The sequence below is a fragment of the Entelurus aequoreus genome, linkage group LG18, assembly GCF_033978785.1.
Source record: "Entelurus aequoreus isolate RoL-2023_Sb linkage group LG18, RoL_Eaeq_v1.1, whole genome shotgun sequence".
In the NCBI taxonomy this organism is placed as follows: Eukaryota; Metazoa; Chordata; class Actinopteri; order Syngnathiformes; family Syngnathidae; genus Entelurus; species Entelurus aequoreus.
This window is the reverse complement of record NC_084748.1, coordinates 43,918,789-43,945,476: the sequence shown is the minus strand read 5'-3', so window position 1 is coordinate 43,945,476 and position 26,688 is coordinate 43,918,789. Positions and strand designations below refer to the sequence as shown.

At 40.2% G+C, this 26,688-nt stretch overlaps 1 protein-coding gene across 3 annotated transcripts in view; it reads left to right on the top strand.

Annotated features, from left to right (window-relative positions):
• Positions 1-26,688, top strand: part of glra3 (glycine receptor, alpha 3) — a 128,490-nt gene that overhangs the window by 83,264 nt on the left and 18,538 nt on the right. For all 3 annotated transcript variants that reach the window (XM_062027208.1, XM_062027207.1, XM_062027210.1), the window contains exons 6-7: positions 3,006-3,143; positions 18,467-18,681. In XM_062027208.1, coding sequence (XP_061883192.1) covers positions 3,006-3,143; positions 18,467-18,681 — 353 coding nt within the window. The remainder of the gene's footprint in view (positions 1-3,005; positions 3,144-18,466; positions 18,682-26,688) is intronic.

Genomic DNA, 26,688 nt, shown 5'->3' with positions numbered 1-26,688 from the left:
CGTTTAAGACAAGTTAGGGCGCTAAATCAAAATTATTGGATTTTAGAAATTTTTAAGACCCCACTGGCACCATGTTATACAAGCAAGTAATTTACTGCCATTATTGTGATTAATTGCTGTATTATTAAAGGGGACCTATACTGAATTTGAAGATGCCACAAAGGGTAACCACATGTCCACTATGCAGTGGGTAGGGCTTTTTCGGTGCACTTACACGTTTTAACACACTCACACTATACACACTTACACTATACACACACACACACACAAAACTGAACCTTAAGAAGCAAGACTAACTACATCTTTTGTGTTATTGCTGTAGGCATGTACAAGCTTGCACCAGCTGTTTATGCTTTTTTTTTAAAATGCCCCCACAGAGCTCCGAGCTTCGACTACATGCAGTTTTCTAAATCTCCTGCTTGTTTTCTGCCTTGGTGGGTTCTTTTCCTGCCTAAGCATGTTTATTCTTTTACCAAGCTGGGTCATGGTCGTTTAACTGATTGTCTCGGCGTAAAATCAACATAACATGAAAGTGAATTATGAATGAAAAGGAACAGATATAACATATCTTCCCCCTATTTATAATACACTATATTGCCAAAAGTATTTGGCCACCTGCCTTGACTCACATATGAACTTGAAGTGCCATCCCATTCCTAACCCATAGGGTTCAATATGATGTGGGTCCACCTTTTGCAGCTATTACAGCTTCAACTCTTCTGGGAAGGCTGTCCACAAGGTTGCGGAGTGTGTTTATAGAAATGTTCGACCATTCTTCCAAAAGCGCATTGGTGAGGTCACACACTGATGTTGGTGGAGAAGGCCTGGCTCTTAGTCTCCGTTCTAATTCATCCCAAATGTGTTCTGTGGGGTTCAGGTCAGGACTCTGTGCAGGCCAGTCAAGTTCATCCAAACCAGACTCTGTCATCCATGTTTTTATGGACTTTGCTTTGTGCACTGGTGCACAGTCATGTTGGAAGAGGAAGGGGCCCGCTCCAAACTGTTCCCACAAGGTTGGGAGCAGTAAAAAAAAATTAAAATTCCATTCCGTTTTTGAAGGCGGTCTGTCATAACATTTTTAGCTTTTAATCAGACATTATTGTAAGGTATTGTATTAGTGTTCCTAAAAATCAGATATACCGGCCCCTAGACACATTTCTTCCGTCTAAATTTGGCCCCCTGAGTCAAAATAATTGCCAAGGCCTGTGCTTGATCACCGTGATGAACAGTTCAAGTTCAAGTTTATTATTCTTCGGTCAATCGTCAACAAAATAAACAAACAGTTGTACATTCTTAAATTGAAAATGAAAATGTTGCAGACCGAAAGGGTTTAGGCTGAAGTTGAACACTTATTGCGCCTAACCCTATAAACAATGTCAAGTACAAAATAAACTTCCGAAAATTATTAAATGTCCTTTGTACAACATAGTATAAATACACATTATACATAACATAAACACAGTTCAATTATATACACAGTAAAGGCATGTGAAATATCCTTGTAGACATGTTAAACCTTTGTACCAATTTATATACTATATACAAACAATTGTACTTCCATTATTATTTATAACCCACATTTAGTATTTGAATTAACATTGATCATAGTATTAACTACTGTGTTGATTCTAGAGTGATATATTTTTTCAAGACATTGGTCTTAAAGTGTTTTTTAAATGTGTGAATAGAACTGGAACATTTTAAGGAATAATCCAAGCTGTTCCACAGTTGAACCTCCCTGACAGAAACACATCTACTTTTTAAGCTTGTTCTTATCTTAGCTTTCTGGAAGACAGCTGAACCTCTGAGGTCATAGGGATTCTCTCTGGGTTTAAACCTCTCCTGTAGACACCCAGGCAGCATGTGGTTATGAGCTTTGTACGTCACAATAGCAGTGTTGAGGTCAACAAGATCGTGCAGTTTTAATGTTTTTAGAACGATCGCGATCATATAATTGCCCCGTACAAATCTGTTTTGAATGTTGTTTGGTAGAATTGTACATGTACATGCACATGAGTTTTAGGATATTATAGTCAGCTCATGAAATTTCAATATGTTTAACAGTTTAAATATTGGGTTTGCGGGTTCCCTGTGTGCATTCCCACTTTTCATTCTTACGGCTCTTTTCTGCAGAAGGAAGGTTGGGTTTAAATATGTTTTACAGGCACCACGCCTCATGTCAACACTTTCAAACAGTATGTCAGATGAAGTGAATGATATTTATATAGCGCTTTTCTCTAGTGACTAAATGCACTTTTTATAGTCACTGCAAAAAGGTGTTTTGGTAGCCATCCAGAAGCTTTTGGTTGAATTTTTGACCACTCCTCTTGACAAAATTGGTGCAGTTCAGCTAAATGTGTTGGTTTTCTGACATGGACTTGTTTCTTCAGCATTGTCCACACGTTTAAGTCAGGACTTTGGGAAGGCCATTCTAAAACCTTAATTCTAGCCTGATTTAGCCATTCCTTTACCACTTTTGACGTGTGTTTGGGGGTCATTGTCCTGTTGGAACACCCGACTGCGCCCAAGACCCAACCTCCGGGCTGATGATTTCAGGTTGTCCAGGTAATCCTCCTTTTTCATTGTCCCATTTAAAGCACCAGTTCCATTGGCAGCAAAACCGGGCCCAGAGCATAATACTACCACCACCATATTTAACGGTGGGCATGGTGTTCCTGGGATTAAAGGCCTCGCCTTTTCTCCTCCAAACATACTGCTGGGTGACCAACAAGTATGTGCTCCAATCACTCCATCACAAAAAAATAATAGTTGTAGAAATTATTGGAAACTCAAGACAGCCATGACATTATGTTCTTTACAAGTGTAATGACTGTATATTATATTGTGGCAAATCAAGAGATATTGTATTATTGCATTATCACATTTTGTAACTAATTATGCACTGCAGTTGTCTTGGATTAATACTCTGTGGGCTTGATGATAGATTAATAAATGGACGGGATAATATGATGATTTAATAGTCTTTCATACACTGTCTTTTACAGTTGGTTACACCATGAACGACCTAATCTTTGAGTGGCAGGAGAATGGACCAGTCCAAGTGGCTGAAGGACTGACACTTCCACAGTTCCTCCTTAAAGATGAACCGGACCTCAGATACTGTACCAAGCACTACAACACAGGTAACAGACACACATTTTTGATACAAGTCACTTATAAAGAAAGAGTTTTTGGTGAGAATGCCCCCCCCCCCCCCCCCCCCCCCCCCCCACCATTCTTCCAAAAGCGCATTGGGGAGGTCACACACTGATGTTGGCTCTCAGTCTCTGTTCTAATTCATCCCAAGTGTGTTGTGCAGGCCAGTCAAGTTCATCCTCACCGGACTCTGTCATCCATGTCTTTATGGACCTTGCTTTGTGCACTTGTGCACAGTCATGTTGGAAGAGGAAGGGGCCCGCTCCAAACTGTTCCCACAAGGTTGGGAGCATGGAATTGTCCAAAATGTGTTGGTATTCTGGAGCATTCAAAGTTACTTTCACTGGAACTAAGGGGCCAAGCCCAACTCCTGGGAGAAAAAAAAACCTCACACCATAATTCCTCCTCCACCAAATTTCACACTCGGCACAATGCAGTTTGAAATGTACCGTTCTCCTGGCAACCAAATGATTATACTGTATTTGCTTTCCCGCCTCCCAGTATTGTGGGCGTTTTGATAATCAGTATAATTTCTGTATAAATAGGAAAGACAGACATGCTAAATGTATTGTTCTCTCTAATTCGTTTATTTGAGAGACAATACTCTGCACACGAGCTTAGTAGATCAGCTCTGTGTGCGCTATTAAAGGCCTACTGAAATTATTTTTTTTAAATTTAAACGGGGATAGCAGATCCATTCTATGTGTCATACTTGATCATTTCGCGATATTGCCATATTTTTGCTGAAAGGATTTAGTAGAGAACATCGACGATAAAGTTCGCAACTTTTGGTCGCTGATAAAAAAAGCTTTGCCTGTATCGGAAGTAGCGTGACGTCGCAGGTTGAAAGGCTCCTCACATTTCCCCATTGTTTACACCAGCAGCGAGAGCGATTCGGACCGAGAAAGCGACGATTACCCCATTAATTTGAGCGAGGGTGAAAGATTTGTGGATGAGGAACGTGAGAGTGAAGGACTAGAGTGCAGTGCAGGACGCATCTTTTTTCGCTCTGACCGTAACTTAGGTACAAGCTGGCTCATTGGATTCCACACTTTCTCCTTTTTCTATTGTGGATCATGGATTTGTATTTTAAACCACCTCGGATACTATATCCTCTTGAAAATGAGAGTCGAGAACGCGAAATGGACATTCACAGTGACTTTTATCTCCACGACAATACATCGGCGAAGCACTTTAGCTACGGAGCTAACGTGATAGCATCGGGTTTAACTGCAGATAGAAACAAAAGAAATAAACCCCTGACTGGAAGGATAGACAGAAAATCAACAATACTATTAAACCATGGACCTGTAACTACACGGTTAATGCTTTCCAGCCTGGCGAAGCTTAACAATGCTGTTGCTAACGACGCCATTGAAGCTAACTTAGCAACGGGACCTCACAGAGCTATGCTAAAAACATTAGCTATCCACCTACGCCAGCCAGCCCTCATCTGCTCATCAACACCCGTGCTCACCTGCGTTCCAGCGAGCGACGGAGCGACGAAGGACTTCACCCGATCATCAATGCGGTCGGCGGCTAGCGTCGGATAGCGCGTCTGCTATCCAAGTCAAAGTCCTCCTGGTTGTGTTGCTGCAGCCAGCCGCTAATACACCGATCCCACCTACAACTTTCTTCTTTGCAGTCTCCATTGTTCATTAAAAAAATTGCAAAAGATTCACCAACACAGATGTCCAGAATACTGTGGAATTTTGCGATGAAAACCGAGCTTTTTGTATTGGATACAATGGTGTCTGAATACTTCCGTTTCAACGATTGACGTCACGCGCATACGTCATCATACATAGACGTTTTCAACCGGAAGTTTCGCGGGAAATTTAAAATTGCACTTTATAAGTTAACCCGGCCGTATTGGCATGTGTTGCAATGTTCAGATTTCATCATTGATGTATAAACTATCAGACTGTGTGGTCAATAGTAGTGGCTTTCAGTAGGCCTTGAAGTATGCATGTGTTTTGATACATGCAAAGCTTTAGTGGATTAGTCCCAAACAGCACTCTTTTAGCACAAAAATTGCAATACATGTTCTGGACAAAGAGGACGGACGGTTTGAAAGGTCATAGTTGAAAAAAACATTGACGGAGTCTCTGTGACACCAACCCTTCCTAGCGGCCTGAACAGTAGGTCATATAGTAGCAGTAATATGGCAGCAGTAGCTTTGACCTACTTACGGCTGCAGGATGAGTCACCTGCATATGCCGCTTCCAGTTAGTGGTGTTGTCAATGTGGTAATAGCTCACACTGTTTACACTGTGTCTTGTTGTTCATAGCGTGAAAAGTGAAATCTGTCCATATTTACTCTTCTCTTTCGCCCAGGTATGGACATAAGGCTGTGTGTACCTTGTTGAAATGGATCGTTATAGAAATAAATGATAATATGACATATGGGTTTTATTTAATCAACTACATATTCTTATTCTTCTCCAGATTTTGGCGCGCTCTACCTTCCACATTTCTCACCCGATTCAAACCGTTCCAACTTCAAACTGACAAATTCCCAGATTTCCCAGAATTCCAAGTTTTCCGGGACATTTTTCTCATTCAAAATGAATTGCCCATTTTTTTAAACTTCCACCATTTCCACATTTTTCAACCGATTCAAACCATTCCACCTTCAACACATTCCACCATCCTGAAAATTCCAACTACTGTAATTTCCGGACTATAAGCCGCTACTTCACTTCAGATCCCAACTCACTCCAAGTGGGCTGGCTCAAGGTGGAGGACAGAGTTAAACAACTTGCACTGAGCCTAGTCTATAAAATCCGCTACACCTCCCTGATACCGAAGTACATGTCAAACTACTTCCTTAACGTAAATGACCGCCATAACCACAACACCAGGGGGTGCTCCACTAACCACGTTAAACCCAGATTCCGAACTAACAAAGGTCTTAACTCATTCTCTTTCTATGCCACATCAATGTGGAATGCGCTCCCAACAGGTATAAAAGAAAGGGCATCTCTATCCTCCTTCAAAACCGCAATAAAAGTTCACCTCCAGGCAGCTACAACCCTAAACTAACACCCTCCCCGGATTGCTAATAATCAAATGTAAACAATCAAATGCAGATACTTTTTCTTTTTCTTATGCCTTCTGATCTCTCTCTCTCTCTCTCTCTCTCTCTCTCTCTCTCTCTCTCTCTCTCTCTCTCTCTCTCTCTCTCTCTCTCTCTCTATGTCCACTACTTGATGTCCATATCCTCCCCCCCCCCCCCCCTCCACACCCCTGATTGTAAATAATGTAAATAATTCAATGTGATTATCTTGTGTGATGACTGTATTATGATGATAGTATATATGATATTATATATCTGTATCATGAATCAATTTAAGTGGACCCCGACTTAAACAAGTTGAAAAACTTATTCGGGTGTTACCATTTAGTGGTCAATTGTACGGAATATGTACTTCACTGTGCAACCTACTAATAAAAGTCTCAATCAATCAAACTTTTTCCCCTCGTTCTGGTCCCTGCGGCTTATACAACGGTGCGGCTTATATGCTGCCTGTTCTTCTCCGACACCGACGAAGAGGATTTCGGTGGTTTTAGTACGCAGGAGGAAGACGATGACACAATGATTAAAGACTGACTTTTCATATACCGGTAGGCTGGTTATTTTGATAACGTACAGGCGAGCACTTTGTATTACTTTGCACCGTTGTATTATTTGTACTCTGCACGAATGCTGTTCGCCATGTCAAAGATGTGAAAGTTTGATTGAATGATTGAAAGATTTATAGTTAATAAATGGGAGGCTTTGCGTTCCCAAACAGTCATCTCTGTCCCGATAAATCCCCTCCGTGGTAGCAGGAACCCCTATATACTATGGTAATTACACATCAAAACCCTGCGGCTTATAGTCGGGTGCGGCTTATATATGGAGCAATTTGTATTTTCCCCTAAATATAGCTGGTGCGGCTTATAGTCAGGTGCGGCTTATAGTCCTAAAATTACGGTACCTTTTTTCCAAGTTCAAAAAAATTCAAGGATTTTCCAGAATCCCTGGTTTTCCAGAGCCCTATTTCCACCCTTTTTTCTGGCGACTACTCCTCCCACATTTTTCAACGCATTCCAACCGTTCTACCGTCAAAACATTCCTCTTAATCGGGACAAAAAACAAAGTTGTTTTCTGAACTGGAATAATTCCCAGTTTTCCCGAAATGCCAGGAATCCCGTAATGCCATTTCCCAATTCAACATTTTACTACTTCAACAGTGTGTAACTTGTTATTACGGATGGTTATAGAAATAAATGATAATTGTGTGAATGCTCCAAAGCATTCACACAATTATCTACACCAAAATGCATCTATTTATTCAACTCAATCAATCAATCAATCAATCAATGTTTATTTATATAGCCCTAAATCACAAGTGTCTCAAAGGGCTGCACAAGCCACAACGACATCCTCGGTACAAAGCCCACATAAGGGCAAGGAAAAACTCACCCCGGTGAGTTATTCTTCTTCTTCTCCAGATTTTGGCACGCTCTACCTCTCACATTTCTCACCCGATTCAAACCGTTCCAACTTCAAACTGACAAATTCCCAGATTTCCCAGAATTCCAGGTTTTATGGGACATTTTTCTCATTCAAAATGAATTGGCCATTTTTTCAAACTTCTCACCATTTCCACATTTTTCAACCGATTCAAACCATTCCACCTTCAACACATTCCACCATCCTGAAAATTCCAACTACCTTTTTTCCAAGTTCAAAAAAATTCAAGGATTTTCCAGAATCCCTGGTTTTCCAAAGCCCTATTTCCACCCTTTTTTCTGGCGACTACTCCTCCCACATTTTCAACGCATTCCAACTGTTCTACCGTCGAAACATTCCTCTTAATCGGGACAAAAAACTAAGTTGTTTTTTTTAACTGGAATAATTCCCGGTTTTCCCGAAATGCCAGGAATTCCGTAATACCATTTCTCAATTCAACATTTTACTACTTCAACATCTCTTGACCGATTTCAAAAAATCCAACATCAACCATTTCAACTCATTCAGACCATTCAAGTTTTTTACCATTTTCAAAAAAATGTCCTGCTTTTCCCGAAATTCCCAAATTGTGGGAAATTCCCATTGAAATCAATGGGACATTTTTTCAAAGTTCCACAACTCCCACATTTTTCATCTGATTCAACCTGGTTTTCCATAGCCCTATTTCCACCCTTTTTTCTGGCGACGACTCCTCCCACATTTTTCAACGCATCCCAACCGTTCTACCGTCAAAACATTCCTCTTAATCGGGACAAAAAACTAAGTTGAACTGGAATAATTCCCGGTTTTCCCGAAATGCCAGGAATCCCGTAATACCATTTCTCAATTCAACGTTTTACTACTCCAACATTTCTCGACCGATTAAAAAAATTCCAACATCAACCATTTCAACTCGTTCAGACTAATCAAGTTTTTTACCTTTTTCAAAAAAAATTCCTGCTTTTCCCGAAATTCCCAAATTTTTTGGAAATTCCCATTTAAATCATTGGGACATTTTTTCAAAGTTCCACAACTCCCACATTTTTCATCTGATTCAACCTGGTTTTCCAGAGCCCTATTTCCACCCTTTTTTCTGGCGACTACTCCTCCCACATTTTTCAACGCATTCCAACCGTTCCACCGTCAAAACATTCCTCTTAATCAGGACAAAAAACAAAGTTGTTTTTTGAACTGGAATAATTCCCGGTTTTCCCGAAATGCCAGGAATTCCGTAATACCATTTCTCAATTCAACATTTTACTATTCAACATTTCTCGACCGATTAAAAAAATTCCAACATCAACCATTTCAACTCATTCAGACCATTCAAGTTTTTTACCATTTTCAAAAATAATTCCCGCTTTTCCCGAAATTCCCAAATTTTCGGGAAATTCCCATTGAAATCAATGGGACATTTTTTCAAAGTTCCACAACTCCCACATTTTTCATCTGATTCAACCTGGTTTTCCAGAGCCCTATTTCCACCCTTTTTTCTGGCGACTACTCCTCCCACATTTTTCAACGCATTCCAACCGTTCTACCGTCAAAACATTCCTCTTAATCGGGACAAAAAACTAAGTTGTTTTCTGAACTGGAATAATTCCCGGTTTTCCCGAAATGCCAGGAATTCCGTAATGTCATTTCTCAATTCAACATTTTACTACTTCAACTTTTCTCGACCGATTTCAAAAAATCCAACATCAACCATTTCAACTCATTCAGACCATTCAAGTTTTTTACCATTTTCAAAAATAATTCCAGCTCTTCCCGAAATTCCCAAATTTTCGGGAAATTCCCATTGAAATCAATGGGACATTTTTTCAAAGTTCCACAACTCCCACATTTTTCATCTGATTCAACCTGGTTTTCCAAAGCCCTATTTCCACCCTTTTTTCTGGCGACTACTCCTCCCACATTTTTCAACGCATCCCAACCGTTCCACCGTCAAAACATTCCTCTTAATCGGGACAAAAAACTAAGTTGTTTTCTGAACTGGAATAATTCCCGGTTTTCCCGAAATGTCAGGAATTCCGTAATACCATTTCTCAATTCAACATGTTACTACTTCAACATCTCTTGACCGATTTCAAAAAATCCAACATCAACCATTTCAACTCATTCAGACCATTCAAGTTTTTTACCATTTTCAAAAATAATTCACACTTTTCCCGAAATTCCCAAATTTTGGGGAAATTCCCATTGAAATCAATGGGACATTTTTTCAAAGTTCCACAACTCCCACATTTTTCATCTGATTCAACCTGGTTTTCCAAAGCCCTATTTCCACCCTTTTTTCTGGCGACGACTACTCACACATTTTTCAACGCATTCCAACCGTTCTACCGTCGAAACATTCCTCTTAATCGGGACAAAAAACGAAGTTGTTTTTTTAACTGGAATAATTCCCGGTTTTCCTGAAATGCCAGAAATTCCGTAATACCATTTCTCAATTCAACATTTTACTACTTCAACATTTTTCGACCGATTAAAAAAATTCCAACATCAACCATTTCAACTCATTCAGACCATTATCAATCAATCAATCAATCAATCAATGTTTATTTATATAGCCCTAAATCACAAGTGTCTCAAAGGGCATTAAAGTTTTTTACCATTTTCAAAAATACTTCCCGCTTTTCCCGATATTCCCAAATTTTTTGGAAATTCCCATTGAAATCAATGGGACATTTTTTCAAAGTTCCACAACTCCCACATTTTTCATCTGATTCAAACTGGTCTTCCAAAGCCCTATTTCCACCCTTTTTTCTGGCGACGACTACTACCACATTTTTCAACGCATTCCAACCGTTCTACCGTCGAAAAATTCCTCAAAGTTGTTTTCTGAACTGGAATAATTCCTGGTTTTCTCGAAATGCCAGATATTCCATAATACCATTTCTCAATTCAACATTTTACTACTTTGACATTTCTCGACCGATTTAAGAAAATTCCAACATCAACCATTTCAACTCATTCAGACCATTCAAGTTTTTTACCGTTTTCTTAAAAAATTCCTGCTTTTCCCGAAATTCCCACATTTTTGGGAAATTCCCATTGAAATCAATGGGACATTTTTTCAAAATTAAAGTTAAAAAGTTAAAGTACCAATGATTGTCACACACACACTAGGTGTGGCGAAATTATTGTCCTTTTTGACCCATCACCCTTGATCACCCCCCTGGGAGGTGAGGGGAGCAGTGAGCAGCAGCGGTGGCCGCGCCCGGGAATCATTTTTGGTGATTTAACCCCCTAATTCCAACCCTTGATGTTGAGTGCCAAGCAGGGAGGTAATGGGTCCCATTTTTATAGTCTTTGGTATGACTCGGTTGGGGTTTAAACTCACAACCTACCGATCTCAGGGCGGACACTCTCACCACTAGGCCACTGAGTTCCACAACTCCCACATTTTTCATCTGATTCAAACGGTTCCAACTTCAAGATATTCAGCATGTTTTGGGAATTGTGTGCTCTCCTTCAACAATGATAAAAAAAATGCCAGGATTTCAGTTCAACTTCAGCATTGGAGCATGCAGTAATTGCCTCATCTAGTTGTAAATAATCTTTACCTTGCAAAGACAGTAGTTCTGATTAAATCTCCTCCCTAACTTGTTCATACCCCCTCTATCACACGCAGACAAAATAGCTGTGACTGGATATATTCCTAAATTGCTTCTTTTTTTTTTCCAATGACAAAGTTGTCAGTTATTTTGTCATAGTTTTTGTCAACATGCATCTGTTCGGATTATTTATCCTGTTTGACAATAACGATGATGAAAATGATAAGTCCGTGAAATTAACACTGCAACCATTGCATGGATTCTTCGACAGAAGACATATCCACACAAACTTTGTGCTGTGACTGCAGGCAAAAGTACATTTGCTTCATGCTAACCTGAATGGAGTGAATATACACTACCGTTCAAAAGTTTGGGGTCACATTGAAATGTCCTTATTTTTGAAAGAAAAGCACTGTACTTTTCAATGAAGACAACTTTAAACTAGTCTTAACTCTAAAGAAATACACTCTATACATTGCTAATGTGGTAAATGACTATTCTAGCTGCAAATGTCTGGTTTTTGGTGCAATATCTACATAGGTGTATAGTGGCCCATTTCCAGCAACTATCACTCCAGTGTTCTAATGGTACAATGTGTTTGCTCATTGGCTCAGAAGGCTAATTGATGATTAGAAAACCCTTGTGCAATCATGTTCACACATCTGAAAACAGTTTAGCTCGTTACAGAAGCTACAAAACTGACCTTCCTTTGAGCAGATTGAGTTTCTGGAGCATCACATTTGTGGGGTCAATTAAACGCTCAAAATGGCCAGAAAAAGAGAACTTTCATCTGAAAACCGACAGTCTATTCTTGTTCTTAGGAATGAAGGCTATTCCACAAAATTGTTTGGGTGACCCCAAACTTTTGAACGGTAGTGTATATGCTGTCATAAGAGTGTAGGTCTGGAGTTCAAACCCCGGCCGAGTCATACCAAAGACTATAAAAATGGGACCCATTACCTCCCTGCTTGGCACTCAGAATCAAGGGTTGGAATTGGGGGTTAAATCACCAAAAATGACTCCTGGGCGCGGCCACCACTGCTGCTCACTGCTCCCCTCACCTCCCAGGGGGGTGATCAAGGGTGATGGGCCAAATGCAGAGAATAGTTTTGCCACACCTAGTGTGTGTGTGACAATCATGGGTACTTTTTTATTTACTTGACCTTATATATTTTAGTTAATTGACACATATCTGTAAAATCTGATTTCACTTTGACATGAGAGTTGTGTTCTTATCAAAAATGCCAAATTATATTGAAAATGATAAAAACATGAAACAGTGGGGATTAATATGTTTTAGAAGCACTTTACAAAAAAAAAAATGTAAATGACTCAACCGGTATCCAAATCCTAGTGCACACCAAACAAGTGAACCAAAAATGCCATGGAGTGGTCTTGCTTTGATATGGTTCAGTTAACTTCAGATTACAAAGACCAAAGACACCTAACAGAGTTAAAATGACAGCAAGATTGATTGATTGATTAATTGAGAAGTTTATTGACATCTTTAAAGAATTGAATCCATGTAATGCTTTAAAAAGGCAAATGGACGGCACAAAAAGCCAAACGGCTTGTTTCCATTGTGGTCCATTAAACACTCATCACATTTGGTACATTCAATAATAAAACATATATAACCTGTAACATGTACCGTATTTTTCGTAGTATAAGTCGCACCGGAGTATAAGTCGCACCTGCCGAAAATGCATGATAAAGAAGGAAAAAAACATATATAAGTCGCACTGGACTATAAGTCGCATTTTTTGGGGAAATGTATTTGATAAAAGCCCACACCAAGAATAGACATTTGAAAGGCAATTTAAAATAAATAAAGAATAGTGAACAACAGGCTGAATAAGTGTACGTTATATGAGGCATAAATAACCAACTGAGAACGTGCCTGGTATGTTAACGTAACATATTATGGTAAGAGTCATTCAAATAACTATAACATATACAACATGCTATACGTTTACCAAACAATCTGTCACTCCTAATCGCTAAATCCCATGAAATCGTATACGTCTAGTCTCTTACGTGAATGAGCTAAATAATATTATTTGATATTTTACGCTAATGTGTTAATAACTTCACACATAAGTCGCTCCCGAGTATAAGTCGCACCCCCGGCCAAACTATGAAAAATAAACTGCGACTTATAGTCCGAAAAATACGGTGTATAAAAAATTACGTAAAAAAAATTGATAAATGATGTACATATACACAGTATACATGTCGGGTGATTTGAAAAACAATATTGTAGAGGTTTCTCACCTCCGGGTTCTTCGGACCACCAAGCACTGACATGACAGTCTCGTCCAGGTTTACAATACTGTTTATTTTTCAATAGATAGTCTTGCTTTTCAGCAATTGGTTCGTGTAGTGATGGGTTGATGAGGCGTCATGAAGCGTTTCGACACTTTGCAAAACTGTATTGATACTGTGTCGATACTGTGTCACTAAATACTGACATCTGCTGGACATTAAAAATCCCTACAGGCAACCTATGGACCGACTCAACTGACACTGATTTTATGACCTAGTATATACAATAATATAAACCAAGTCATTGTATTTCATTTAGGATTATTTCATATCTTCATTTAAATAAAAATATATTTTTATCTTTTTTAGATACAGTCAATAAATAATGTGAACATGTATCGTGACTACGATGGTAGAAAATGGGGATTGAACCCCAGTAACCAGCAACCCTCCGATTGCTGGCACGGCCACTCTACCAACTTTGCCACGCCGTCATTCCTGTAACTTTCTCTAGTAACAGCATTCCATGATTAATATCAATAAATCAACATTAATAATAAATGACAGAAAAATAAGCACACGTATGACTGAGGAGTCATAGTGTAACTTTGTGTGGTGTTTGAGTTGTCCGACTTTTTGTGTGGCCATAAACGCACCAGTGTCTTAGTGGTATGCGTGTTGTTGACAAACACCGTTAGGGCCGCTTGTTGTCACTGTCACTCAAAGTTGCATTTCAAAATTCCACAGAATAAATGTGTTTATTTTGTTTAGAATTCAGATGGGTTTGATTTGGTGCGCGGCATATATTTGCTGTGCGCGGAGGACGCTTGAGCAGTGCGCAATTGCGCAGGCGCGCACCTTAGAGGGAACGTTGCTCACAGGGCACAGAGGAGGCGTCAGTGCGATACAGTTCGCGTATCGGTCGCGTGACCAAAGCAGCTCATGATCGGTCACGTGACTTTCTAAAAGCGGTACGCGCACCGACACAGGGTATCGCTCTATGAGCTCGACGCATGCGCCGATGCATCTGTGTTGCCGGACCCATCACTAGGTTCGTGATTGTCTGTTTTGCTCGTGCTCCAACTCCTCTCTCCTCCCCGGCTGCTGCCTTTTAACAGAGCCACAGGTGATTAGACAGGCAGGCCCAGGTGGGCCATCTACGCACCTGTCGCTGATCTCGCAGCCGGTCCTGGCACACCCCGCTTCGCTGCAGGTCCGCAGGCCACGCCCCCCTCCACTAATATATACAAAAATATATACATGACACTATGTACATGACTATGCACATGTTGACTCCAAGAGTGTGCAAAACAGAATGAGAAAATATATATACACTATAACCGCATATAAACCTGAAGAAGCATTGGGAATTCATGAATATATATCCGTAAAGTCCGTTGCAGGCACTATCTCTGTCTTTTGCATTTGTGCACAACAGAAGAATAGTACCTTTTGCCCGGATAGTATAAGCATGCAGTGTTTCCCATAAACTGCCAAGATACCTGTGGCGGTGGGGGCGTGGCTATGGGCGTGGTCACCATGACATCATCGAGTAATTTGCATAATTTACTACAATGATATGATTTTCTCTAAAAAGGCTAAAAAAATGTATACTTACTAATTAATAATAACAGTTTTGTTTTAAACGCCCATCCATCCATCCATCCATTTTACAATATAATTACAACACTTTATGTACATACTTATATACAGATTTGAACAATAAGTTATTCACTGAAATATATTTATTAATTGTGGTTCTTACAGTAAATATATCTTATAAAATATAAAAGCTAAAATGTCTCTTAAAGCTCTGCCCCTTTAATTAGTGCATACTAAATAATTTAACTTTAGCCTACTACTACAACCATATTATTTACCAGCAACATAAAGTGAAACAGAGGCAGAGGTGTCCTGCCACAGTCAGTAACAAATAAACAGAAAACAGTAGTGGTCAAATACAAATAAGGCAACAAGAGAAGTATCCTACACTTCTCTTTTGTAAAGTACATCTGAACAGCCTATATGGGCATCTACATCAACTATATGATTTGCCTGAGAAGCTGGACAGGACACAAAAAAAATAAAAATGTATTTGTGGCGGACGTAATTCTTTCGTGGCGGGCTGCCACAAATAAATGAATGTGTGGGAAACACTGGCATGACAAGGTGGGGGGTCAATCAGCAATCACTTTATTAGGATGAACAACCATGCTAAACAAACATCTGCAGCAGCAGCAGTCTCTCTTCAAGCATGCTCTCACTCTCCCATGTCCTCGTCTTCCCCATGCTCATTCAATCACCAGTCATGAAACATTTACAGACTGTCGGAAAATAGAACTCTTCAGGGATATTGAAAAATATTTTTTTTTCCATCTTTGCGAGTGGAATAAAAAAATATATTAACCGACCCTAACCACCATGATAGTGATACTTGTAAGATACATAGTTGATTTGCTGCCACGGAGGCAAGTATTAGTAACTTAAAAGTGGCTCCTCACGGTGGATGGACATTAGCCGGGCTAGGACGATGCGTTCGTTGCAGATTGTCTCTCAACTTTTACCCAACCTTGAGCCTCCGAATTTGGGAGATGGGGGGGGTGTGGTTGCAGGGGCGGGGTTGAGGTGCAGGCAGCATACCCCTTCCCCTTCAAGCTTTGCTGGATGAAATGAAATTATTTTTTCCAATCATTTTAGAACTTGCAAGCGTAGTTCTTCTTCTTACTCGTCGTCGCCATGTCTCTTCTTCGTTCTTCTGCTTCGTCTCCTTCTCGTCGTGTGTGCAGTTGTGCACTGAGCTCCAAAAGCCGTAAATGTTATCGTAGCGTCCCGGAAGAGTTGGTGCTGCAAGGGATTCTGGGTATTTGTTCTGTTGTGTTACGGTGCGGATGTTCTCCCGAAATGTGTTTGTCATTCTTGTTTGGTGTGGGTTCACAGTGTGGCACATATTTGTAACAGTGTTAAAGTTGTTTATACGGCCACCCTCAGTGTGACCTGTATGGCTGTTGACCAAGTATGCGTTGCATTCACTTGTGTGTGTGAAAAGCCGTAGATATTATGTGATTGGGCCGGCACGCAAAGGCAGTGCCTTTAAAGTTTATTGGCGCTCTGTACTTCTCGCTACGTCCGTTTACCACTCCATACAGCGGTGTTTTAAAAAGTCATAAATTTAACTTTTTGAAACCGATACTGATCATTTCCGATATTACATTTTAAAGCATTTATCGGCCGATAATATCGGCAGCCGGATATTATCGGACATCTCTAGTTTGTATGTAATGATAGAACAATCATCCATTTTGGTGTGTTTGTTGGTTTAAAATGAAAAAAGAAAATGAACAAATAAACAGATTCACATCTTATGAGAAGTGTACATCGTACATATGACTCTATTTGTCAATATTCGAAAGAGGTATATGGTACAAACCGTTTCAGTCAGCCATGAAGTTAATTTGGGGTTGAATGTAGTGAACCGTATTCAAACTAAACCGATTTTGAAGAATAAAGTTACACATGGCATTCATTAATTACATTGTTTAAAAATAAATAATGCAGTCGGACACATAAATATGCATGGTATTGACCAAGCCTGCTCACTGGCCTTGTGGTTAGAGTGTCCGCCCTGAGATCGGTAGGTCGTGAGTCATACCAAAGACTGAAACTCAGCGTCAAGGGTTGGAATTGGGGGTTGAATCACCAAAATGATTCCCGAGCGTGGCCACCGCTGCTGTTCACTGCTCCCCTCACCTCCCAGGGGCTGAAACAAGGGGATGGGTCAAATGCAGAGGGTAATTTCACCACACCTAGTGTGTGTGGGGCTATCAGTGGTACTTTAACTTGAATTAAAAAGCATTAAATTAGAACTGCTGGTACCTGTCGAAACCCTGTAAAAACGCAAAATAGTGCTCGCAAAAGGGTGATGAGTGTTGATAAATCACATTGCACGTGCTCAATAATTATATTTGCATCTTTTCCTTCCTTTATTGTGGCCGTTTTGATGATCAGCATATATTTTGCACATTAACGAAGACAGACGCAAAATTGATTGCATTTATTCTGCTCACTTAACAGACGCAATCCACTTTGCACATTTTTAGTGTCAACCAATCAATCAATCAAAGTTTACTTGTATAGCGCTAAATCACGAGTGTCTCAAAGGGCTGCACAAGCTACAACGACATGCTCGGCTCAGATCCCACATCAGGGCAAGATCATGTTTGCGTATGCGATCAGGTTTGCACATGTTTTAGTACACACAAACCTTTAATAAATCATTCCCTCAATGGCTGACTAAATGATTGTGTGTTTGATTTAATGTGAGCAATATCATTACATTTCTGTTAAAATCATTTTTTCTTAAATAATAACACTTTAACTTTAAGTAGTATTGCTTCAAGAGGTCCATCACACAATGTGTTACAAATGCTGTCAAATCCGGGGGAGTCTTTATCCAAATTAATTGTGAGTATTTGGGCAACTTTTGGTCTGATTATAAAATAACCAGTCCCAACAGTGTATTTTCATTTTTTTTATCTAAATCAGATAAATAAATCAAAGTTAAAACACAATTGTGGAGGGAGGTGTGGCCAGCGCTGCCTGCAGGAGCAAAGGTCACCGCCTCTGTCCATGGTGCTGAGGACAGAGCACCATAAGACGGGGGGCGTGGCAGGGCTGACGGCGAGACACAGCTGGCAGCTGATTAGATTTCACAGGTGGTACGTGTTCATCCAATCATCTGTTGTCTTTAACAGTAAGCGGCCGGGAGCAGGAGGGGAGAGAGGATACGGACGTGGCTGAAAAGTCGCGCCCCGCTGGAGAGAAAACTTTGTTAAAACATATGATTATTAAAACCTTGTTAAAACCTGTGTCTGACAGTGGGACTGCGAGGAAGCAACGTCCACAACAACCTAGTGTTTTTTTGTTTGTTTTTTTAAATATGAATCAGACAAACCAAAACTCTAATCAGAATGTGTTGTGTTTATTGCAGGTAAATTTACTTGTATTGAAGTGCGGTTCCATTTGGAGCGTCAGATGGGTTACTACCTGATCCAGATGTACATCCCATCGCTGCTGATTGTCATTTTGTCCTGGGTCTCCTTCTGGATTAACATGGATGCGGCCCCGGCGAGAGTAGCTCTGGGTATCACTACTGTCCTCACGATGACAACACAGAGCTCAGGCTCCAGGACTTCTCTGCCCAAGGTCAGTCTATCAGATGCCCCAAGCCCATCTTGGTCTTTGATGTCCTATCACAACATACAGTGTATGACCTGGGGAGGAATTATCTTTTCTGTATGCGTAAACAAATGTATCCTGTCATGCATGCACAGACGTATACACGCTATATCAGCTCTGGTGAGTGTTCTGTATGTACAGTCGTGGTCAAAAGGTGACATACACTTGTAAAGAACATCATGTCATGGCTGTCTTGAGTTTACAATCATTTCTGCTACTCTTATTTGTTTGTGATTGAGTGATTGGAGCACATACTTCATGAAGTTTGGTTCTTTTATGAATTTATTATGGGTCTACTGAAAATGTACAGGGTCAAAAGTATACATACAGCAATGTTAATATTTGCTTACATGTCCCTTGGCAAGTTTCACTGCAATAAGGCACTTTTGGTAGCCATCCACAAGCTTCTGCTTGAATTTTTGACCACTCCTCTTGACAAAACTGTTGCAGTTCAGCTAAATGTGTTGGTTTTCTGACATGGACTTGTTTCTTCAGCATTGTCCACACGTTTAAGTCAGTGTGGCGAAGTTGCCAGCAATCGGAGTGTTGCTGGTTGCTGGTTACTGGCGTTCAATCAATCAATCAATCAATCAATCAATGTTTATTTATATAGCCCTAAATCACAAGTGTCTCAAAGGGCTGCACAAGCCACAAGGACATCCTCGGTACAGAGCCCACATACGGGCAAGGAACAACTCACCCCAGTGGGACGTCGGTGAATGACTATGAGAAACCTTGGAGAGGACCGCATATGTGGGTAACCCCCCCCCCCCTATAGGGGAGACCGAAAGCAATGGATGTCGAGTGGGTCTGACATAATATTGTGAAAGTCCAGTCCACAGTGGATCCAACACATCAGCGAGAGTCCAGTCCATAGTGGGGTCAGCAGCGCAGAGATGTCCCCAACCAATGTACAGGCTAGTGGTCCCGACTCTGGACAGCCAGCACTTCATCCATGGCCACCGGACCTATGCAACTCCCCCTCCCAAGGGACAGGGGAGAAGAGGAGAGGAGAAAAGAAACGGCAGATCAACTGGTCTAAAAAGGGGGGTCTATTTAAAGGCTAGATTATACAAATGAGTTTTAAGATGGGACTTAAATGCTTCTACTGAGGTAGCATCTCTAACTGTTACCGGGAGGGCATTCCAGAGTACTGGAGCCCGAATAGAAAACGCTCTATAGCCCGCAGACTTTTTTTGGGCTCTGGGAATCACTAATAAGCCGGAGTTCTTTGAACGCAGATTTCTTGTCGGGACATATGGTACAATACAATCGGCCAGATAGGCTGGAGCTAAACCGTGTAGTATTTTATACGTAAGTAGTAAATCCCCACCTTCTACCATCCTACTCACGTCCGTTGTGTCCTTGGGCAAGACACTTCACCCTTGCTCCTGATGGCTGCTGGTTAGCGCCTTGCATGGCAGCTCCCGCCATCAGTGTGTGTGAATGGGTGAATGTGGAAATAGTGTCAAAGCGCTTTGAGTACCTTGAAGGTAGAAAAGCGCTATACAAGTATAACCCATTTATCATTTATGACCCTTCAAAAACCTTAACTGCAGCCTGATTTAGCCATTCTTTACCACTTTTGACGTGTGTTTGGGGGTCATTGTCCTGTTGGAACACGCAACTGCGCCCAAGACCCAACCTCCGGGCTGATGATTTTAGGTTGTCCTGAAGAATTTGGAGGTAATCCTCCTTTTTCATTGTCCCATTTACTCTCTGTAAAGCACCAGTTCCATTGGCAGCAAAACAGGCCCAGAGCATAATACTACCACCACCATGCTTGACGGTAGGAATGGTGTTCCTGGGATTAAAGGCCTCACCTTTTCTTCTCCAAACATATTGCTGGGTATTGTGGCCAAACAGCTCAATTTTTGTTTCATCTGACATCACATGGACAAAGGTAAGACCTTCTGGAGGAAAGTTATACATAGTCAAAAATAAGAGTTGTAGAAATGATTGGAAACTCAACACATCCATGACATTATATTCTTTACAAGTTTATGTAAACGTTAGACCCCGACTGTATGTGAATCAATTATTAAAAAGAAAGACTTTGCACAAGTTCATTATTCGGTTTTACGTCACTTGACTATAAGGATATCAACAGTTAATCTTTGTAGACGCAGTTGTGACTGTCAAGGCTACAAAACGACATGTCACAAAATGAACTAACTTAACATAAACCATGTATATTATAAGTAATAGTTACTTTATTTAAGGCAGGGGTGTCAAACTATTTTTAGATCGGGGGCCACATGGATGAAACATGGATGTTAATAATATATAGGGATGTCCGATAATGGCTTTTTGCCGATATCCGATATTCCGATATTGTCCAACTCTTAATTACCGAAACCGATATCAACCGATACCGATATCAACCGATACCGATATATACAGTCGTGGAATTAACACATTATTATGCCTAATTTGGACAACCAGGTATGGTGAAGATAAATTCCTTTTTTTTTTTAATTCATAAAATAAAATAAGATAAATACATTAAAAACATTTTCTTGAATAAAAAAGAAAGTAAAACAATATAAAAACAGTTACATAGAAACTAGTAATTGATGAAAATGAGTAAAATTAAGTGTTAAAGGTTAGTACTATTAGTGGACCAGCAGCATGCACAATCATGTGTGCTTACGGACTGTATCCCTTGCAGACTATATTGATATATATTGATATATAATGTAGGAACCAGAATTATAATAACAGAAATAAGCAACCCTTTTGTGTGAATGAGTGTAAATGGGGAAGGGAGGTTTTTTGGGTTGGTGTACTAATTGTAAGTGTATCTTGTGTTTTTTATGTTGATTTAATAAAAAATGTAAAAAAAATAAAAAAATAAAATATATATATATATATATATATATATATATATATATATATATATATATATATATATATATATATATATATATATATATATATATATATATATATATATATATATATAAATAAACCGATACCGATAATAAAAAAAACGATACCGATAATTTCCGATATTACATTTTAAAGCATTTATCGGCCGATAATATCGGCAGGCCGATATTATCGGACATCTCTAATAATAATAATAATAATAATAATAGATTGTATTTGTAAAAAGCACTTTACATTGAGTAAACAACCTCAGAGTGCTACAGTGTATTAAAAAAAATAAAAATAAAAAGATAATAAAAATAAAAACTAAAACAGCCTAATAGCTAGAACTTGTATGCATATATCTAAAAAAAAAAGGCTTTTTAAGCCATTTTTAAAAACATCCACAGTCTGTGGTGCCCTCATGTGGTCAGGGAGAGCGTTCCACAGACTGAGAGCGGCGGAGCAGAAAGCCCGGTCTCCCATTGTTCGTAGCTTTGTCCTCGGAGGTTGGAGGAGGTTAGCCTGTCCGGAGTGGAGGATTTGGGGGTGAGTAATTCTTTGAGGTAGAGGGGGCATTTCCATGGAGGCACTGGTGGGTTAGTAGGGAGACTTTGTATTGAAACCTGAGTGGAACAGGAAGCCAGTGAAGGGATTTGAGGATTGGTGTGATATGGTCGTATTTCCGCACTCTCATCAGGATCCTATGAGTTATTCATGTAGTTTGCTCATTTCCCTCGACTGGTGCACTAACATCATGTGTTTTTTTTGGTTTTTTTACATATGTAGCATCATCTACAAAGATACAAAGAATTGCTATTGCGACATCTAGTGGACACATTTAGAACAGCAGTTTCTTTCATTCAAAAATGTCGGTTCATTTTTATACTTAGCAATCTCATCCCGCCGGCCGGATAAAACCTGTTCGCGGGCCTTACGTTTGACACCCCTGATTTAAGGTATTCCATCTGCATTTTAAATCTTAGCATGGCTTAGTCTGGGACCTTTATTCGTCAGCTCCAGTCGTTAGTGAGCCTCAACCACGACCCAGTTCTGCAACAAAAAGGACATGGCAGTAGTGTTAAACATTAGTCAGAACTGTTTCACCCATAGGCATAAAGCTGACTAATGACATTGTCACTACAAATCATATAAGATTTTTCTATTTTGGAATACTGGTGCCTGGCAGATCACAACACAACATTGTCGTGTTCTTTAGACCTCTGGGATACAGCTGATAAAATGATTGCCTGTGATTATAAACATCCTCACCAATGTTTTAGACTTAAAATGTCCTGCGTGGTATTGCTGTCATTTTCAGTGACTGCAATTTGGAGTTGATTCAGCGCACTGTGCATCTGCCAGAGTGTGTGTGAGAAAGAGCCCCTCAGTCTTGTTCTGGTATCTTTTATGCATGAGAAAAAATATGACATGGAGCACTTTGTTACATAACCCTTATTAGTACTTCCATTGCTCTCACACATACTGTACATATGGACCTCGCAGAGTGTGCGTGAGTGCATGCGTGTTGTTTAGAAGCAAGGAGGTTTATCATGTTCCCAGTGCCATGCAGGGCTCTGCAATCCAATATGTTGTGCATATCTGATGAGGTAGAGCAGTGTTGTTCAACCACTGTGAGATACAGTCTGGTGTGCCGTGGGAGATGATCTAATTTCACCTATTTGGGGTAAAAAATATTTTTTGCAAACCAGTAATTATAGTCGGCAAATGATGTGTTGTTGTTGAGTGTCGGTGCTGTCGGGAGCTCGGCAGAGTAACCGTGTAATACCCTTCCATATCAGTAGGTGGCAGCCGGTAGCTAATTGCTTTGTAGATGTCGGATACAGCGGGACGCAGTGTGCAGGTAAAAAGGTATTTAATGCTTAAACCAAAAATAAACAAAAGGTGAGTGCCCCTAAGAAAAGGCACTGAAGGCTATGCAGAACGAAACTAAAACTGAACTGGCTACAAAGTAAACAAAAACAGAATGCTGGACGACAGCAAAGACTTACTGCGGAGCAGAGAGCGTCCACAATGTACATCCGAACATGACATGACAATCAACAATGTACCCACAAAGAAGGATAACAACAGCTGTTCTTGATTGGTAAAACAAATTGCTCAAAGGAAGACATGAAACTGCTACAGGGAAATACCAAAAAAAGAGAAAAAGCCATTAGACAAGAACTAAAACACTACATACAGAAAAGCAGCAAAAAACTCAATAAGTCAGGTGGTGACAGTACACCTACTTTGAGACAAGAGCTATAGTGATGCATGCTTGGTTATGGTTTAAAGTCACATCCAACAATTGCGACAACGACTTTTTAATGTCAACTGAGTTTCGTTTTTTTAATAATGTCTGCTGGTGGTGTTCCGCCGCATTTTTTCAACGCAAAAAATGTGCCTTGGCTCAAAAAAGGTTGAAAAACACTGAGGTAGAGTTTCATAAAAGAATAAGGTCACGTCATCTGACACCACAGGAATGAGTTTCAGAACCAGCTACCAAAAACTACCATCCTAAAATAATGTCTAAATGGCTGTCGGACCAGTGCCATGCTGTAAAACAAGAACCACTGGGTTCAGTTCGGTTTCAGTTTATTTGGAACATGCATACGATACAATGCAATGCATCACACGATTCCAGTCGTTTCATTACAGCACGTCCGAAAAGGAGTAGGAAGAAGCAGAGCTTATTTAATCCTACCCCTTTTTCATACCGTAGCAATTTTATCCAATTTCCTTGTTCTCTGTAACAGAACAGTGAACGAATAAATAATAAATAAATAATATACCATAGTAAGCAAACTACGGAGCCCCTAAAGCAGGCCTGGGCAATTATTTTGACTCGGGGGGGCCAAATTTAGAGAAGAAAAAGTGTCTGGGGGCCGGTATATCTGATTTTTAGGAACACTAATACAAAACCTCACAATAATGTCTGATTGAATGCTAAAAAATGTTATGACAGACCGCCTTAAAAACGGAATGGAATTTGAAAGTTTTTTACTGAATGAGACACCCGAAATGTACATGAAAATAAAGAATGTGGGATTTACAATATTAACTATGAACGATAAAACACTGAATATTGACAACATATAAACGTCACACCCCCTCTCCATCCACATATTTTACAATCAAGCAAAACGCAACAAAAATGTAACTAACAGCCAAATATGAATGTAAAGGGTAAACAAAACCCACTTACTATCTGATATATCACTAAGCTTTAGAACTTTGTTGTGAAAATCTCCTTCTGCGTCTGTCCCTGACACCCGCATTTCAGGCTGGTTCTGGAAACACTCTGTGGAAACGCTCCCCACCCACACTGCTTGGTGCCTCATCTGAGCTGCTGTGACTTAGATTACCATAGTAACTAATTAGATTACCATAGTAACTAGTATATCATGCAAAATCGCAGATTCCAACCATTGAAATACTTTGTATAGTTCAATACTTACGGTCATTTCAAAACATCACTGCACATCATAATGGCAAATACAGTTTCCATCTTAAATATCTAAAAAAAATTATTTGGGAATGTCCGGCGGGTCATATTGAAAAGCTTAACGGGCCGCAAGCAACCCCCGGGCCTTAATTTGCCCAGGTCTGCCCTAAAGGGACATGGATGTTTTGCGAGATCTCGCAAAAGTTGTTTTTCAAGCATGCATCACTATAGCTCTTCTCTCAAAGTAGGTGTACTGTCACCACCTATTTGGAGTTTTTTTTGCTGTTTTCCTGTGTGTAGTGTTTTGTCATGTCAAGTACGGATGTACTTTGTGGACGCCGTCTGCTGCTCCACACGCTGTAAGTCTTTGCTGTCGTCCAGCATTCTGTTTTTGTTTACTTTGTAGCCAGTTCAGTTTTTAGCTTCGTTTTGCATAGCCAATGCCTTTTCTTAGCGGCACTCGCCTTTTGTTTATTTTTGGTTTAAGCTTTAGATACCTTTTTTACCTGCACGCTGCCTCCCGCATATTGTGATCACGACAAACCACGTTCCCGACATCTACAAAGCTATTAGCTACCTGCTGCCACCTGCTGATATGGAAGAGTATTACACGGTTACTCTGCCGAGCTCTAGACCAGTGTTTTTCAACCTTTGTTGAGCCAAGGCACGTTTTTTGCGTTTAAAATTTCCGGAGGCACACCACCAGCAGAAATCATTAAAAAACGAAACTGAGTTGACAGTAAAAAGTCGTTGTCGCAATTGTTGGATATGACTTTAAACCATAACCAAGCATGCATCACTATAGCTCTTGTCTCAAAGTAAGTGTACTGTCACCACTTGTCACATCACCCCCTGACTTATTTGGAGTTGTTTGCTGTTTTCCTGTGTGTAGTGTTTTACTTCTTGTCTTGCGCTCCTATTTTGGTGGCTATTTTTTTCTTTTTTTGGTATTTTCCTGTAGCAGTTTCATGTCTTCCTTTGAGCGATATTTCCCGCATCTACTTTGTTTCAGCAGTCAAGATTATTTCAGTTGTTTTTATCCTTCTTTGTGGAAACATTGTTGATTGTCATGTCATGTTCGGATGTACATTGTGGACGCCGTCTTTGCTCCACAGTAAGTCTTTGCTGTCGTCCAGCATTCTGTTTTTGTTGACTTTGTAGCCAGTTCAGTTTTAGTTTCGTTCTGCGTAGCGTTCCCTAAGCTTCAATGCCTTTTTCTTAGGGGCACTCACCTTTTTGTTTATTTTTGGTTTAAGCATTAGCATACTTGCCAACCCTCCCGTTTTTAGCGGGAGACTCCCGGTATTCAGCGCCTCTCCCGATAACCTCCCGGCAGAAATTTTCTCCCGACAAACTCCCGGTATTCAGCCGGAGCTGTAGGCCACGCCCCCTCCAGCTCAATGCGGACCTGAGTGGGGACCGCCTGTTCTCACGTCCGCTTTCCCACAATATAAACAGCTTGCCTGCCCAATGACTCATAACTGTAGAATGATCGAGGGCGAGTTCTTGGTTTCTTATGTGGGTTTATTGTTAGGCAGTTTCATTAACGTCCTCCCAGCGCGGTAACAACACACAACAACAGCAGTCTACCGTAAAGCAGTTCTTCTGCCGTAAACAGCAATGTTGTGACACTCTGAAACAGGACAACACTGCCA